The sequence below is a fragment of the Pseudoliparis swirei genome, chromosome 17 (assembly GCF_029220125.1).
Source record: "Pseudoliparis swirei isolate HS2019 ecotype Mariana Trench chromosome 17, NWPU_hadal_v1, whole genome shotgun sequence".
NCBI classification, from domain to species: domain Eukaryota; kingdom Metazoa; phylum Chordata; class Actinopteri; order Perciformes; family Liparidae; genus Pseudoliparis; species Pseudoliparis swirei.
Window position 1 is genome coordinate 15,210,972 of NC_079404.1, and position 14,133 is coordinate 15,225,104.

The 14,133-nt window shown below is 39.5% G+C and overlaps 1 protein-coding gene across 4 annotated transcripts in view; it reads right to left on the reverse strand.

Annotated features, from left to right (window-relative positions):
• LOC130206922 (calcium-activated potassium channel subunit alpha-1-like) overlaps positions 1-14,133 on the reverse strand; it is a 135,328-nt gene that overhangs the window by 49,671 nt on the left and 71,524 nt on the right. For all 4 annotated transcript variants that reach the window (XM_056435200.1, XM_056435199.1, XM_056435197.1 and 1 more), the window contains exons 4-9: positions 11,213-11,306; positions 10,513-10,624; positions 3,900-3,975; positions 3,319-3,394; positions 1,891-2,061; positions 262-353 (exon numbers count right to left, since the gene is read on the reverse strand). In XM_056435200.1, coding sequence (XP_056291175.1) covers positions 262-353; positions 1,891-2,061; positions 3,319-3,394; positions 3,900-3,975; positions 10,513-10,624; positions 11,213-11,306 — 621 coding nt within the window. The remainder of the gene's footprint in view (positions 1-261; positions 354-1,890; positions 2,062-3,318; positions 3,395-3,899; positions 3,976-10,512; positions 10,625-11,212; positions 11,307-14,133) is intronic.

Consider the following 14,133-nt stretch of genomic DNA (forward strand, 5'->3'; position numbering starts at 1 on the left):
AACTAACCCCCAGTCACGATGACCTCCAAGGGGTTGCACTTGAGTCACACAACCACACCTCGTCTGGATTTGAACTTACTTTCTGCCTCGTGTCGAGTTATAACTCCTTCCGTATTTCTTCCGATTAAGGATGAGAGCAGCAATTTCTGGCACGTAGTGAGCAAACATGGCCTACATGCATGGAACAGAAAAAAGAAAAAAGGCATGCAGAGAGGGTTCTACCGCACACAGAAAAACAGCAGAACCATCTGGAATACTTACTTTCTCCCATTTACCGCACTATAGGAACCACCATATTTCTTTCGGTTTCCTATTAACTCTATGATTTCAGGGACGTAGCTGGCAAACATGGCCTAAGGAGAAGATAGAAGACAGAAGAAGAGACTAAAAAAGAGATTACTACACCGCAGCAGGGTGGTGGAAAAACTGGTTCATGAATCCAGATTTCTGAGGGGGAAATTATTCCTTTGCTAATGAAATCAAGTTAAAAACTCTCTCACTGTCTGAAGAGACTTGATGAACCCTCGGATATTGAGCAAGATCTTCATATACCCAAAAATCTTGTTTTTGCTGTTAAATTTTTTTTTTTTAAATAGCCCCCGCTTTTTAAAAGTAAAAGTTTAGGAACAGGTTTGTCTGTGATAGCACCCAATACCTTTCTGGATAGCAGACTTTTGAAAGGAGAATAAAAACCTATGTGCCATGTTTTGTCCAACAAACACAGATGATTTGGCAGGTTGATTTAAAAAAGGCCTACCTGATGGTCCACAGCTGCAAAACACATTAAGACTCATTTGTTGGGCTGGAAAATGAGCTGGATGCATTTTGCAAAGTGTCACAGCCTAGTGCAGGATTGTGTTTACGTTTACCAACTAACAGTCACTGACACTGCTCATCGAGACTAACATCTACATTAAGAAACAAAGAGGTACCCTTGACCTTGTAAATACATACTTAACTCATACTTGGAAAGTGCACCTATCACCCGTCAGCAGGAATAATGTGAAATGATGTGAGTTTAATATGATCGCCAGCTTTAAAATATCTCAAGCCTGAAGTCATTATTCAGCCACTGCTGGTGATAGGAAGCAGGCTGAGGTACGAGCCTAAAGACTTCCAGAGCTCTCAGCGCTGAGAGAAAACACATAACCTATCACCATGGCCACAACAAGGCACACATCCACACAGCTGCAGGTCATCAGTGCAGAGTGATAGCTGGCCAAATAAAGACAGAACACAGTGACTATGATTTGGCTAAATCCTCCACATCTTTGTACGAGTAGTTGGAGGCGGCATGGTCTTTAGTATGTGTACGAGTGCTCACTGGTGTGTGCGCCCACGAACGTCTGTGCTGAAGTTAATGTACATGTGGCAACCAATCGGGACGCTAGATCAAAGGAAGGTGAGCAGGAAGGATTGGGAGGATGCTGTTGCTATGGTAACAGTCAGGCTGGCCTAAGCCTCATCTCCCTGCCCCTGTGTTTGTTGGAATTGTGGGAAGAGACACAAGAGGAAGGGTGTCCTGAAAACGCAACTGCTTTTAAGAGAACAGTAACAACATTATCAGACAGAAACTTGCACTCTTATGAATCAAATACAGGAGTGACACGTAAGGGGGGGGGGGGGACTGGGGGGACACGAAGGACCACATCGTACTGTTGACTACAGGCGACAGGATACAGCACGCTAAACAGAGGGATATAACTTCACTATGACAAATAAGTAACATGTACTGGTCCAGGCAACATAGTTCTAATATTTAAAAGACAGCACTATGCTAACATATCATACAGTATCCAAAACAATGTATTGTTCATTAAAGTATCATGTTCAGGCAGGATTTAGGAGGGGAGAAGGGGAGCAAGGGAGAGAAAAAAAGCCTCATTTTACCAAACCACCAAGGATGAAGAAGACCATAAACAGGCGCCCCAGGGTGGTTTTTGCATAGACATCCCCGTAGCCCACTGTAGACATTGTCACCATCAACAAGTAGACACATTCCCAATAGGAAAGTGGCTGGGAATTCTGGAAGTTTTCCCAAGGATCCCCTGAGTTTTCCACCTACAATGGAGATGGGAGAGGGAGTGAAGGACAATTAGAGAGGCCTCTCACCACAAGTCTGTAAACATTGTATGAAATAGGTTCAACACAGCTATGTGTTGATAAAGACAAAGCCAGCAAAGAGAAACTATTTGATCACGTTTGATTAAAACCTGCTACAAGTGCTCATGCATCTGTGTTGAGTCATCCAGTATATTCATTATATATATTGAGCTAAGACTACCATCTAGTGGTAACATTTGTTGATGCTTTATTTAGTTGTTCGGCAGAGCTGCACCTACACAATGAATACTATATTGACGTGTTACTCCACAAAATAATATGGGTTTTTTATAATGTTTTTTAATTGAACAGTTTGATAGTAGAGCGTGACAGGAATGGGGAGCGATGATGCATCCAATAAAAGTCTCCAGCCACACTTGGACTTCTCAGTTCCTTGCTCAGTTCCTTGCTAGGTCACCATGAGACCCAACCTGTGTTTGTATATTACTAATAGTATCTCTTTTCCGTGGAATATATCTCTGTTAGCAGTGTTATAATGTTCAAATAAATAAAATGTATTTGCACATAAATTGGTGTTTGTTTAGCGTTCAGTTTATCATAATCTAGCGCAAATACTAACCTTATTATGCAGATTGGCCTGTACATAATAAAAACACTCTTCATCAATGTCATTGTAGAATTCAATGTCTCCACTGTGAGTCATTCAGTGATTCAGAACAGCCGTTTCACTTTATAGAAAACAAAGTATTGTTGAGGGGCTCTAAAGCCGTCTGTGAGGAGGCAACATTAATATGAGACTAGTATGATTAGTAAGTGCCTTGAAATCGATTTACTGCTTACTATTGAGTGTATATTAGAGAAAGTAAAAGTTGAGTGAATTTGGACAAAGCCAATACTTCCAATGAAATCTGAAAAGTGAGGAAAAGAAGATTTTCAATTTGAGGGGAAAAAACAGAGCACTAGTATTGGACCAGTACGAGGTAATGGGTCCGCGAGTTAAGTTACTGGAATCGGTATGGAGAGAAAACAAGTTGCATTAGTGCATCCCGACTTGATGCGAGTGGGAAGCATTACAATTAACTTTCTTGCAATTCATTCTGAAGTCGGATAATTGTGTCCAATATTAATAATTAGACTATTTGATGTTGAAGTGTGGGGTGTCACAGTTGTATTGTCTTTGGGAGTTCCTCAGTTAGCATCCTCACTGGCTCATTAATCACTAAACCTTACTGGTCCTCACATCTGTCCACTTACCAAATGTATGAATCCAGCTGCTGTGAGCCATGTGCTTATGAAGATGGAACACAGGTTAACTAGCTTAATGGAGTTGCTGCGACGAAGAAGAAGAAAAAAAAGAAATTAGACCACAATGACAGAAAAACAGAGACTAGTGAGTTAATGATAGGAAGCTGTCATGGCTGACAATAAACAAAAGCAAGAAAAGTTGATCTAAAACCATAAAAGCCCAATAGGGTACAGAATGGGAATAAAAGCTTGAATCTAACTTCAGAGGAGGATGATGCTAAAAAGAGTCCCACTCTCTAAACTTTTGCTATTTTATCCTATGTATGTGCCAGTACAGTTACACAATATGAACACTTTATTTGTATATCGCACCATAAAAAAACATCATCATTACCTTAAAGATATATGTATGATCCCTCATAACATATGTGGTTTAACACAGATGTAAACAATTACTTCCACATACTGTCTGCTGACAATGCAAACCAGCCTCCCTTAGCTCACCAAAGCTACTGGTTGGAGTAACAGTGAAGATATTATTCTATTTGTATATGATTCTTATCAATAAATGAAGAAAGCTTTATTCTTACCTTGTTTTCAGGATATTCAAAAACTGAAGAATTTCCGAAAACTGTATCAATCTTAGTGCTCTGAGAAATCTTAAGCCTGTGAGACAGAGACACAGAAAGAGAGGGCTCAGCATATAAGTGCAAACAAACTAACTGATTAAATTCAAATACGATCATATAAATTGGACATTTTCAAAAATATCTTCAAAGTATTACCAGAGAGACATAACAGTGGAAGATATGAACAAAGACAACATGTATGAGCAATCAGACAGCGTGGCCCAATTGTTTTTCTGAAGCACTTTCAGCGAAGCACACCACAATATGATTCAAAATATAGTCTGCCACACACCAGGATGTGAAGCAAGAAAAGTAGACCCTTTATTCTGGATGATGTGTTGTCATTATTTATGCTTTCAAACAAGTAAGGAGGAACATAATGTGGCCTACTTTATATGAGCCTCAGTGTCTGCATCCAAACGCAGCTCGCTTCGGGATTAGAGAACAATGCGACACCTGACTCATTGTCTCTTTACATAACACGACTGATCCAATGGAAGGTGTGTGTGTGTGTGTGTATTTGTGTGTGTCTACTTGTGTATTTGCCTGTGTGTGTGCGCTCCCATTGACACAATCTTTACAATAATTGTACTAATTGCATATGAAGGACAGTGGCCATACGCTTGTCAGCAAACATGTTTTTAAAGACCACCGAACTCTAATCGCTAACAACTATCTGCATACATAAGGTACGAACCGAATGTTGTGACCCATCCAGATAACGCCCTTACCCCAGTTGAAGAGGATGTGCAAACACGACCCCACTGAATGAGATAGTCCCGCCTGCCTTTCCTTTTGCTCCAGTCCTTGATGGCTCTGCCTCACCTTGTACCCATTCTGAAAAAGGTCGCCACAGAACTTCTTTTGCCTCCACGTCTCTCGGATGGTCTTTCAAATTAGCAACACTGCGTGTACGTCGATATACGAGGAGCTTAGGGGGAATCATTCTTTTTACGATCCCGGCCAAGGACTCCCTTTTTTTTTTTGCCAAGAGAGGATTTAAAAACCGCCGATCCAAAAATATTTAGAGAAATGACGAGATTTCTAAGACTTTAGACTATGTAATAAGATAATCGTCCTCGGAGTAGCACCACAACAGTTAAACAAAAAGAAAAGCACCTATAAATACTCTTTTTTTCGTTAGTGTTAATCCTCACCACCCAAACACATTTACCTTCCCATTCCCCTGTGAGTGCTTTACTTTTAACCCATTTGAAGCTTTTATCTCCATCAACACACGGCTCCTCCCTATTTATTTATTTTTCTGAAACTGGCCAGGGATTAGCAGAGATGAAGATCAAATTAACACAGTGCAGAACAAAATACAGTAATCCTGATTTATAAATGTTTTCGCATTAAAAATGGTGAAACAACTCTATGACAACTTGATGATAGTTAAAGTTATTGGATAATCCAGGGCTGAGGTCATTTCAACTACAGTAGAATCGGATTTTGTCTGATATGAAAACAACTTCTTTAAGATTAGATTCTTTCATAAAATCCTAAGAATTCAAAAGGTAATTTTAATGAATTACCTACATTTTTGTAACTTTCCACAACAAACCAATCAAACAATCATACCCACTTCATACAAGCACACACACAAAATCGATATAATGATGTTACTTTTTCTGTGTCAAATCAAGTGCAATGCCATGAATGTCTGTGAGGACACACTGTCCAAAAGTGTGCCCATCTGTCCAAATTTGTCTCTGTGATGACATGCTTTTTACACTGTATTCAAGTCTTGTTAAAACCTTTTTATCTTTAGGCCAAACGTTGGACAACATGTCATATACCATGTTGATTTCAAGCATACTGGTTGTTAAATCTGTCAAAATATTGTCAGTAAACTGACTGCACTACGACGTGTACAGAAATATATTTTTCAAAATCAGTGTGAAGCATCTGTGTTTGTGTTACACTGTACATCTGTGTATGCGCGTGTGTGTATGTAAGTGTGTGTGTGTGTGTGTGTGTGCGCGTGTGTGTGCTATGTATTTAACACTTTGCGGGATGAATATCTGTTTGCGAGAAGAAATCTGGCATCATAGGCATGTATTTGTATTTAGTAAATACAATGTCCTCACAAACATTGGCATACATGTTTGTGTGTGTGTATGTGTTGCAAAAATGGTCGATAAAACTCTGCTCCCATGAACACGTGTTTATGCATGAGAAAATCTCTTTCCCACACATGTCAAAGCCTCTTGCACACACAGTGACGAGTGTCAGCTAGCCAGATGCTCATTCTAAAAGGGTTTTCTGGTCTGTGCCCAGTGTTACTTCATTGAGGATTTGCGAGTCAAAGTCACAGAGCAGTCTACTGGGACCTTTTATCAATCACCAGTCTGGGATGGTACATCTCGGATAATACTTAGAGTCAAAAAAGCCATTGATTAGATTATACGATGCTATGCAGCATTTACACACAAGCATGCACACACGCGCGCACGCACACACACACACACACACAGCCAGTGTAGCCCTGGTTGTTGCTGGATAGACTGCACATGCATATTAAATTCAAGATCAGCAACACATTGTTTTCCAAGCTCAAAATTAAACTCATTGTCTGTGAAATAATACAACATGCAATACCATGACAAGTGAGAAACCTGCTGCAGCAAAGAGGTTTAAACTTCCCAAAATATTGAGTGTACATTGTGGCTTCCTGCCAGCATCTGAGAGGCATATGAGGCACATCTGAAGGCCATATAAGGTACTACAGTAAGCCTCTCTCAGCAGGAGAAAACAAGGGTTCATGAAACAGTATACTAAAGCACCACGAGAAGGCAGTAGCAGGTTAGAATCAAAGCCATGCCTAAGGCTACTAGAGTGTTATTGTACACTCTTAAAGCCAGGGAAGCTTCATGTCAATGTTTAGGTTGCTACCACAATATCAGAAAAACAATAAATGTCAATCTTATTGGATTAAAACATTATTTTACAATAAACTCATGATGCAATTTATTGTAAAAAATGGTTCTGGTCCAAAAATAATCACAGCCAGCATTGCTTTTCCATGTGTTTTTAATGACTAAGGAGGGGAAGTGTAAAGTTAACTAGCAGGGGTGAGAAATTGGCCTAGCATCCTTCCAACCACCATTTGCAAATCCTGCATTGCTCAGGCTCTCTTGAGTGAAACTCTCAAGTATCTAAAGGAGATTAATTCCTCTTTCCAATGAAGAACTCTGCAAAACCTCTTACATTAGTCACGCGTTGTTCTCCTCCTGTTAATCAATGTCCAATTTGCAGAGGCAGGGAGAACATATTGTGAAATACTTAAAGCATGTACTTCCTCTGGTGCAGAGTGGGCGGACGCTCTACCACACAGCACAGGGCAGAACCCCTATTAGTGGTCCTTTTATTAAACACCTTCACCTGGACGTCCAACAGTCTTCTCATGCAGGACCACAGCTGAGTAAAGCAAAAAGTACTGAAATTAAGATGTATTACACTGACTGTGGTGGATATTCCCCAGCAGTGAATGGAAAGAAAAAAATAACTAATCCACTGGGAATGAGGAGCATAGTACACGGTGTTAACAACCACCCTGGCTTCCTCAACAAAGCCTGTTAAAGGACAGTATATACACACGTAGCTAAATTAAAGTAACACAAACTATGGATTAGTCTACAGCCAGTGTGGCCCATAAAGCATGAGGATATATAGGGGAAATAGTTTTAGGGGAAGTGTATATGTAATTTATTTATCAGCGAATAGCAAAGGTCACCAAAGAAAAGCAGCATCAGCAATATTGCACTATATCTTGCCATTTTCCCTGAATATTGTACTAATATTTATTGTGGTTATTTTCATGTCGCAGTGTATGTCTTAATTTCTGTGTCTTAATTCCATAATAATAGAGGATAGAAGGAGCTGATTGTAATTTTGGTCATAACTTCTAAGAGCCTGAATATTAACAGACACTCAGCACCCCATTAGTATTCTGGGAGCTATCACCAGTCTGTTAGGGTACACCATATCCAAGTGTTGACACACACAGTGATACTTTTATAACTGAGGCTTTGCAACACTGTATGCAGCCTTAAACACATGGACAAGTACAAGATAACATACTCATAAGCCATGCCAGTGGGAGTTATATTCCTATAATGCTCTGTTTACACAGTAAATACTGAATGTCCAACACTACAAAAATAAACATGCTCTAATGTTTGTAGGAGATGACACCAGATCTATAATCTTTGCAACAAAAATAGTTCTCAGGAGTCTGCCCTTTACATATTAATAGTAATGCTTATTAATAGTTCTGTAATCTATAGAGCATCTCTCAAAAATAATAAATTCACACACTCAGTTTCTGTTCATACAAATACTCACACTGCAGCTGTATTATACATAAAAGGTGTTTTCACTTCCTACATCAAGCCCTAGTGCAGGATATGTATTGATCACAGGTAATTAATCTGCAGAAGGTCAGACAGCAGCCAGACCATCATTTCACAGTCTTTCATCGTCCTCATTAAGACTCAAACAACGAAGGCTTTCTGGGGATGAGATGAGGACACCTTCCACCATAAATAACAGAAACAAGATTAGTTAACTCGGCCGTGTCTTATTCATTACATTGCTTGTTTACTGTGAAATCCGTGGCCACAGTTAGCCTCTTAAGAAAATGTTAGCACCACAGAGATTAGACAATTTCATATGACTTCATATTACTAGATTTAGTGATTCCAGCGGGCATGTAAACACAAGATCGTAGAAGGCAGACCTTCCAAATACCGGAAACTCTGACAGTAGATAGTTTAGTGTTTATCATGTAATTACCAAATAATTATAAGTTATTCCAATGTGTTACTTTCATAGTTTTGGCAATCAGGTATAATAAAATCGTTACAACACCAACCTTGGAGGTTGATTAATCTCATTTCCATTAATCTGCTGAATATTCTCACACTCACACAAAAAAATTAAAAAGGAAAATGTTCAAGCATCCAAGATAAATCAAATTTGTGTCTGACCAACTATATAATCCCAAAGTTATTCAACCTCCGATGACTCAAAACAGAAAAGCAGTAAATCGTGATATTTGATCAGCCAGTAATCCATTGATTAATAGATCATATAAAAAGTTACAGATTAATTTCCTACCGCTATACCAATCAGTTAATTTACCAATCCTTAAAGCTTAATCTATATTAATCTTATATCTAATTTTAAAGTAAAACATAGATAAGAAGAGCCAAAATATTGGTAAATGTATACGACTGCACAGAAAGAATGTGTACACACCAGGAAGTCTGTAAGCAGTGATCCACCTGAGGTTTTTCTTTCACATACATTTAGCTAATTTAGAGATTTGTTAAAATCCTGTACGATCAATGTGTGTCTCGTGTTTCCTTCCCAGTCTGACGTTATTGCCAGTTAATATTGTGGACCTTTTTCACAGCAGACATTTTGACTTGTCAAAACCTGGAAAAGCACAGACATTAATAATAGCATTAACAACGGCTCCACTCTGTTCAAGTGCCTGTAAAACCATGACAGTGCGACAGTGAACCAGCAGGACCCTGAAACTAAGGCACCTAATCAGCCATCATTCATTTTAATATTTCGACATGCTTTTCCTCGTGTCTTATAAGACACATTTTGAGAAAAAAATGGAGAAATAGAAAAAGGATCTTTAAATGTGTAAGATATCTTTTTCAGATGAATGTGAAGTATATAATACATATATAATAGTGCACATTCTGACATGACAGCCTTGGTGGTCCAATGTCTTGCTCACATTAACATTAACATTTAGTTGAGTTGTAAATTAAGTATATAGTCTCGTCTATAGTTATGAAAAAATAGATATTTTAAAAGTGGCAGTGCACCAAAAAATGAGTACAGTTTCAAGTAAACTATTTTTACTGCAGTGTAATTTAGGTCTGAATGCACTGAGGAAAGTAGAATGTTATGTAATGCAGGTTAGGGTATTTTCCAGACTCCTCATGCAAGAGTGTGTGTGTATGTAATTGTGTACATGTATGTATGAGTGCATGGAGAGAACACATGCTTTTGCATGTGCATTTTTTGTGTGAGTGTGAATGAGCCATTAGATGGCAGTTATGGGCCACAGTGAGGTATTCCAGGTGCACCTGAACGCAACAATTACCAATGAAACACACACACATACCCCCACACACACGCGCACACACAGTGAGCCACAGCCCTTTTCTGAGTCACTCTCACTCCCATTAGCCAATCCACTCTGCTGTGGTCCCTGAAACATCAGAGGAACCCAGCCCTGTCACTTTCAATGATGAGGGATAGTTGACTGCAGCCCAAAGCAACAGGGCCTTGGAGACACTGTGCCAGTAATGGGGAGACAGAAGGAGGACTGAGAGGCAAAGGGAGAGATAGGGAGTGATAAAAGGAGGGGTGACATGTGAAGATAGAGGGTGAAAAAAGGAAATGGAAAACAAGGAGTGATAAGACGGAGGCGTTGAGAAGAGAAATGTGAACAGCGGTGAAAGAAAGCAAGGAAAGATCAGGCCTACGCAGTGAGAACGAACCAGAGCGAGATAGAAGAAAACAGCTGAAAGGTATGCATACTTACCAAGCCAGCTTCTGTTTAAGTAAACAGAAACAAACACGGGAGGAACAGTGAAGAAGTCGACCACTGAGTTGACCTCCAGCCAGAACCACAGCTTATCATTGGCTGCTATGAACTGAAAAGAAAAGAAGATGGCATCAAGATGACAATTACATTCTAGTTTTATACGACACGCTACCTTCCCACCAATCAAACAACATGCATTTTAGCATCGCTGACGCGCTGTTTAGAATAAATGACAAAAGCTTCACCTCACTTGCTGAGTCATACAAATGTTTGTTGGTGTAAGCAGCTTGTGAGTTTATTTATTCATTCATTTAGGACGGAAAGCTTGCGTTTGCACCACTGGAATGCTGCTCTGGCATGGCAATCATGCTAACAACAGTATTACAACAGCGTCAGTTCAAATCAAAGGCATTATGTGTGAGAATTCATTGGCGTCTGTCTGTTTGTAAGCAATGTTGGTTGTCCTGTAAAAATGCTGATGAGAATATTAAATATGTTGGGATGTCGGTTGAGAATAAGAAGCATGAAAGATACTTTTGTCGGATGCTGTAAGCTTTAACGCCTGTAAAACAATGCCTGCCTGCATGGTTGTGAGCATATTGTTTGTGCCAGTCTGTTTGACAGCATGTCTGTATACGTGGATCTTAGTAGGATTGTATGCTGGTGTGCATGTGTGAGCATGCAGGTGCCAACTTACCCGCAAGCCAAAATACAGGAGGAAGAAGACGTTGAAGGCCATATCGATTTGTAACGTGAAATCATCGTAGAAGTGCTGGCAGGATTCTATTGGACTAGAGAACAAAGAGAAAGAGAGAAACACATGTTTACTGCCGTGAACTGATAGTGATGAAGGGAAGAGTCTTTCATCTCTTTCCTACAATAAACCCAGCCATATTTCCATGACAGGAATGTGCGTAGTTGTTTTCCACAGTTAGTATATTAATTTGATATCAGTATAGGTAATATGTGTGAAATCACAATATTAAATTATTATAATGAATAAATATCAGATATCACACTGTTTAACCCTTGTGTTGCCTTAGGGTCATTTTGACCCGAATCAATATTACACCCTCCCCCCGCCTTAGGATTAATTTGACCCCATTCAATGTTTAATGTCGGTGTTCTTTCGGTAGTCAACAAACAAACATAAAGTGCCTCACACTTAAACTTGGAAAACAATATTAATTCTAATAATTTTCTGGAGGTTTTAATTGCTGGGGTCAAATTTAACCCAAAGGGTAAAATATGTTAGTAAATATAAAGGTAACAGGAGGGTGAAACATTGAATCGGGTCAAAATGACCCAAAGGCGGGGGGAGGGTGTAATATTGATTCGGGTCAAAATGACCCTGAGGCAACACAAGGGTTAAAAACGTGTTTGGGATGTCACAATATGCTTAATATATGCAAAATCACATGCATATATTAAGCATGTTATGCTTTATGTCAGATAATTCTGCCTACATTTATTTTTATTTTTTTGAATTTATTTCGAGTTTTTAGCCAACAGAATTTATTAAAACATTAATACCAAACAATACAATTCCGCCAAAAGAGGTGGACTTATCGTTCACCTTTACATTTCAGGATCATCATAAACGTATGGTGGGAATTTTCCCTTTTTTTCTTCGGAGATGCTCATATGACCTCATCCTGATCACCTTTCCTCCGTTCAGCTCACAGGACAATAAGAAACTGTTCTCTGGTGACAACGGCTTGCAATTTAAACTGACTGAACTAAATCCTTGCACATAAGATATTTTTATAGTAACTGAGATAACCCTTGTCTTGTCCATACAAAATATTGGATTTAAAACACTATTAATGACAAACATTTTGTGATTTGCCATTGAATTTCACTGACATTGCGAAATTCCTCCTCTGAGCCCCAGGGGGTAAAAGACTCGGTGTCAACCAAATATAGATGAAAATAGGGTGAAATTGGTAGTTGCTTTTATGTGGCAGTACATTCAAGCTTGCATACATTATTCAGCATCTGTCAAACACAAATATTCCAACAGATTTTGCCTCATATGACAGAGACTCTTCAAGGCAAAAGAGACTTCATGGCACTGTTGATTTAACAGAGTGGAATAGATAGCCCGGTGTTGCTTAAAAAAAGGCAAATGATAATAAATGAGTTGTGATCAGTTTGGTCTGTCATGTAATCCATCTTCATGTTTACCTTGTGATGATTAACCATTAGAGGGGCTTCCCTTCACGGAAGCAATAATAGGCAGTTTTGCCCACCCTATTCTTCACTAGGTCATGGGCCGATAGCATTTTGCTACTGAGTAATGAGGAATCCCACTGCGGGAGAAGCATAAATATGCATTGCTTGGCTGAATATAGGCAACCTTCTGGAATGTACAGATAAGCAGGGGAACACACACACATGGCCATTACAAGAGTATACAATTCCAAGTCCCATATGTCCTCATTCAAACATTGAAGTACATGCATTGATATTCATGGAGCCCATAGGGGCACCCAGTGAGATCCTGAGCAGAGCTCAGTGCATAAGGGAGGTAGAGAAGAATGAGGCTTAATCATCTTCCAGTTAACATCAGACATTTTATCTCATGATGAACCATTATAATGGATGACTGGGTACAGACATGCCAGAGAGGAAGTATTGCTCCAAGAGGATGATCTGACTTCTAATTCCTGAGTCTGTCTCGAGCATATCCCAAGGACTGATGTGATCTTTAAGATGCTCTAAAACTCTGGCTCATGTCCAGGATTATTAGAATAAGTCTAGTTCATGCAGCGGTAAAACTAAAGTGACTTTTTTTGGTTGAAAGGCATTTTCTCATACAGTGCCATCGGACTTTGGACAGAAGCTAATTTGCAGTTAACATTGATCTGGCCTAAATACTCGATTACTAGCTCACCAACGGCATCTCTATTTATGTTATTCTTTAACCATCAAACTAAACGTGAATGCTAAAACAAACCATAAATATTCCATAAAACCTACAGCTTAAGAATGCCCTTACTCACATCCGTCAACACAACACTGCCAGCTCACGCATTCCCACTCACAAAAACCAGCTGAAGCCATAACCTGAGCGAACCTTAAAGTCCTTTGTGAAAGAGCTTATGTGCGCGGGCACGCGGGCACACACACACACACACACACAGAGAGACAGAGAGAGATGGTGCACACTGAAGACACCATTTGGAGTGGTCACTGTGGCATTTTCCCTCAGGCCCAGCTCTGGCCTAATTCTGTATTGCCGCTCATCTACAGTCACGTGACCCAAAGCATTCCCAACAGCACAGAGGGAGCATGGCAGCTCACAGGATGGGCTGAGTGGTACGTTGAATTTGTCTTGATTTGGCACTATAATGCAGCTTTATGGCTACACTGAGAGCTTTAATTTAGTCCTTTTTATAATGATTATTTGATAGTGCAGCTTATCTTTAACTGTAGTGCGAGGACACATCAGGCAGACGTATGGGTTATTTCTTATGCTCAAAGGCACAATATGAAATTAAGAGTTCATCTGTTCAGGGTGGAAGAGTGTTTGCAGTCTATTATTGTGGAGCTGCTGTATGCGTTAAAAAAAAATAGCTATGCAGACTGAAAAGTAAAAAAACAAGAATGAGTTAG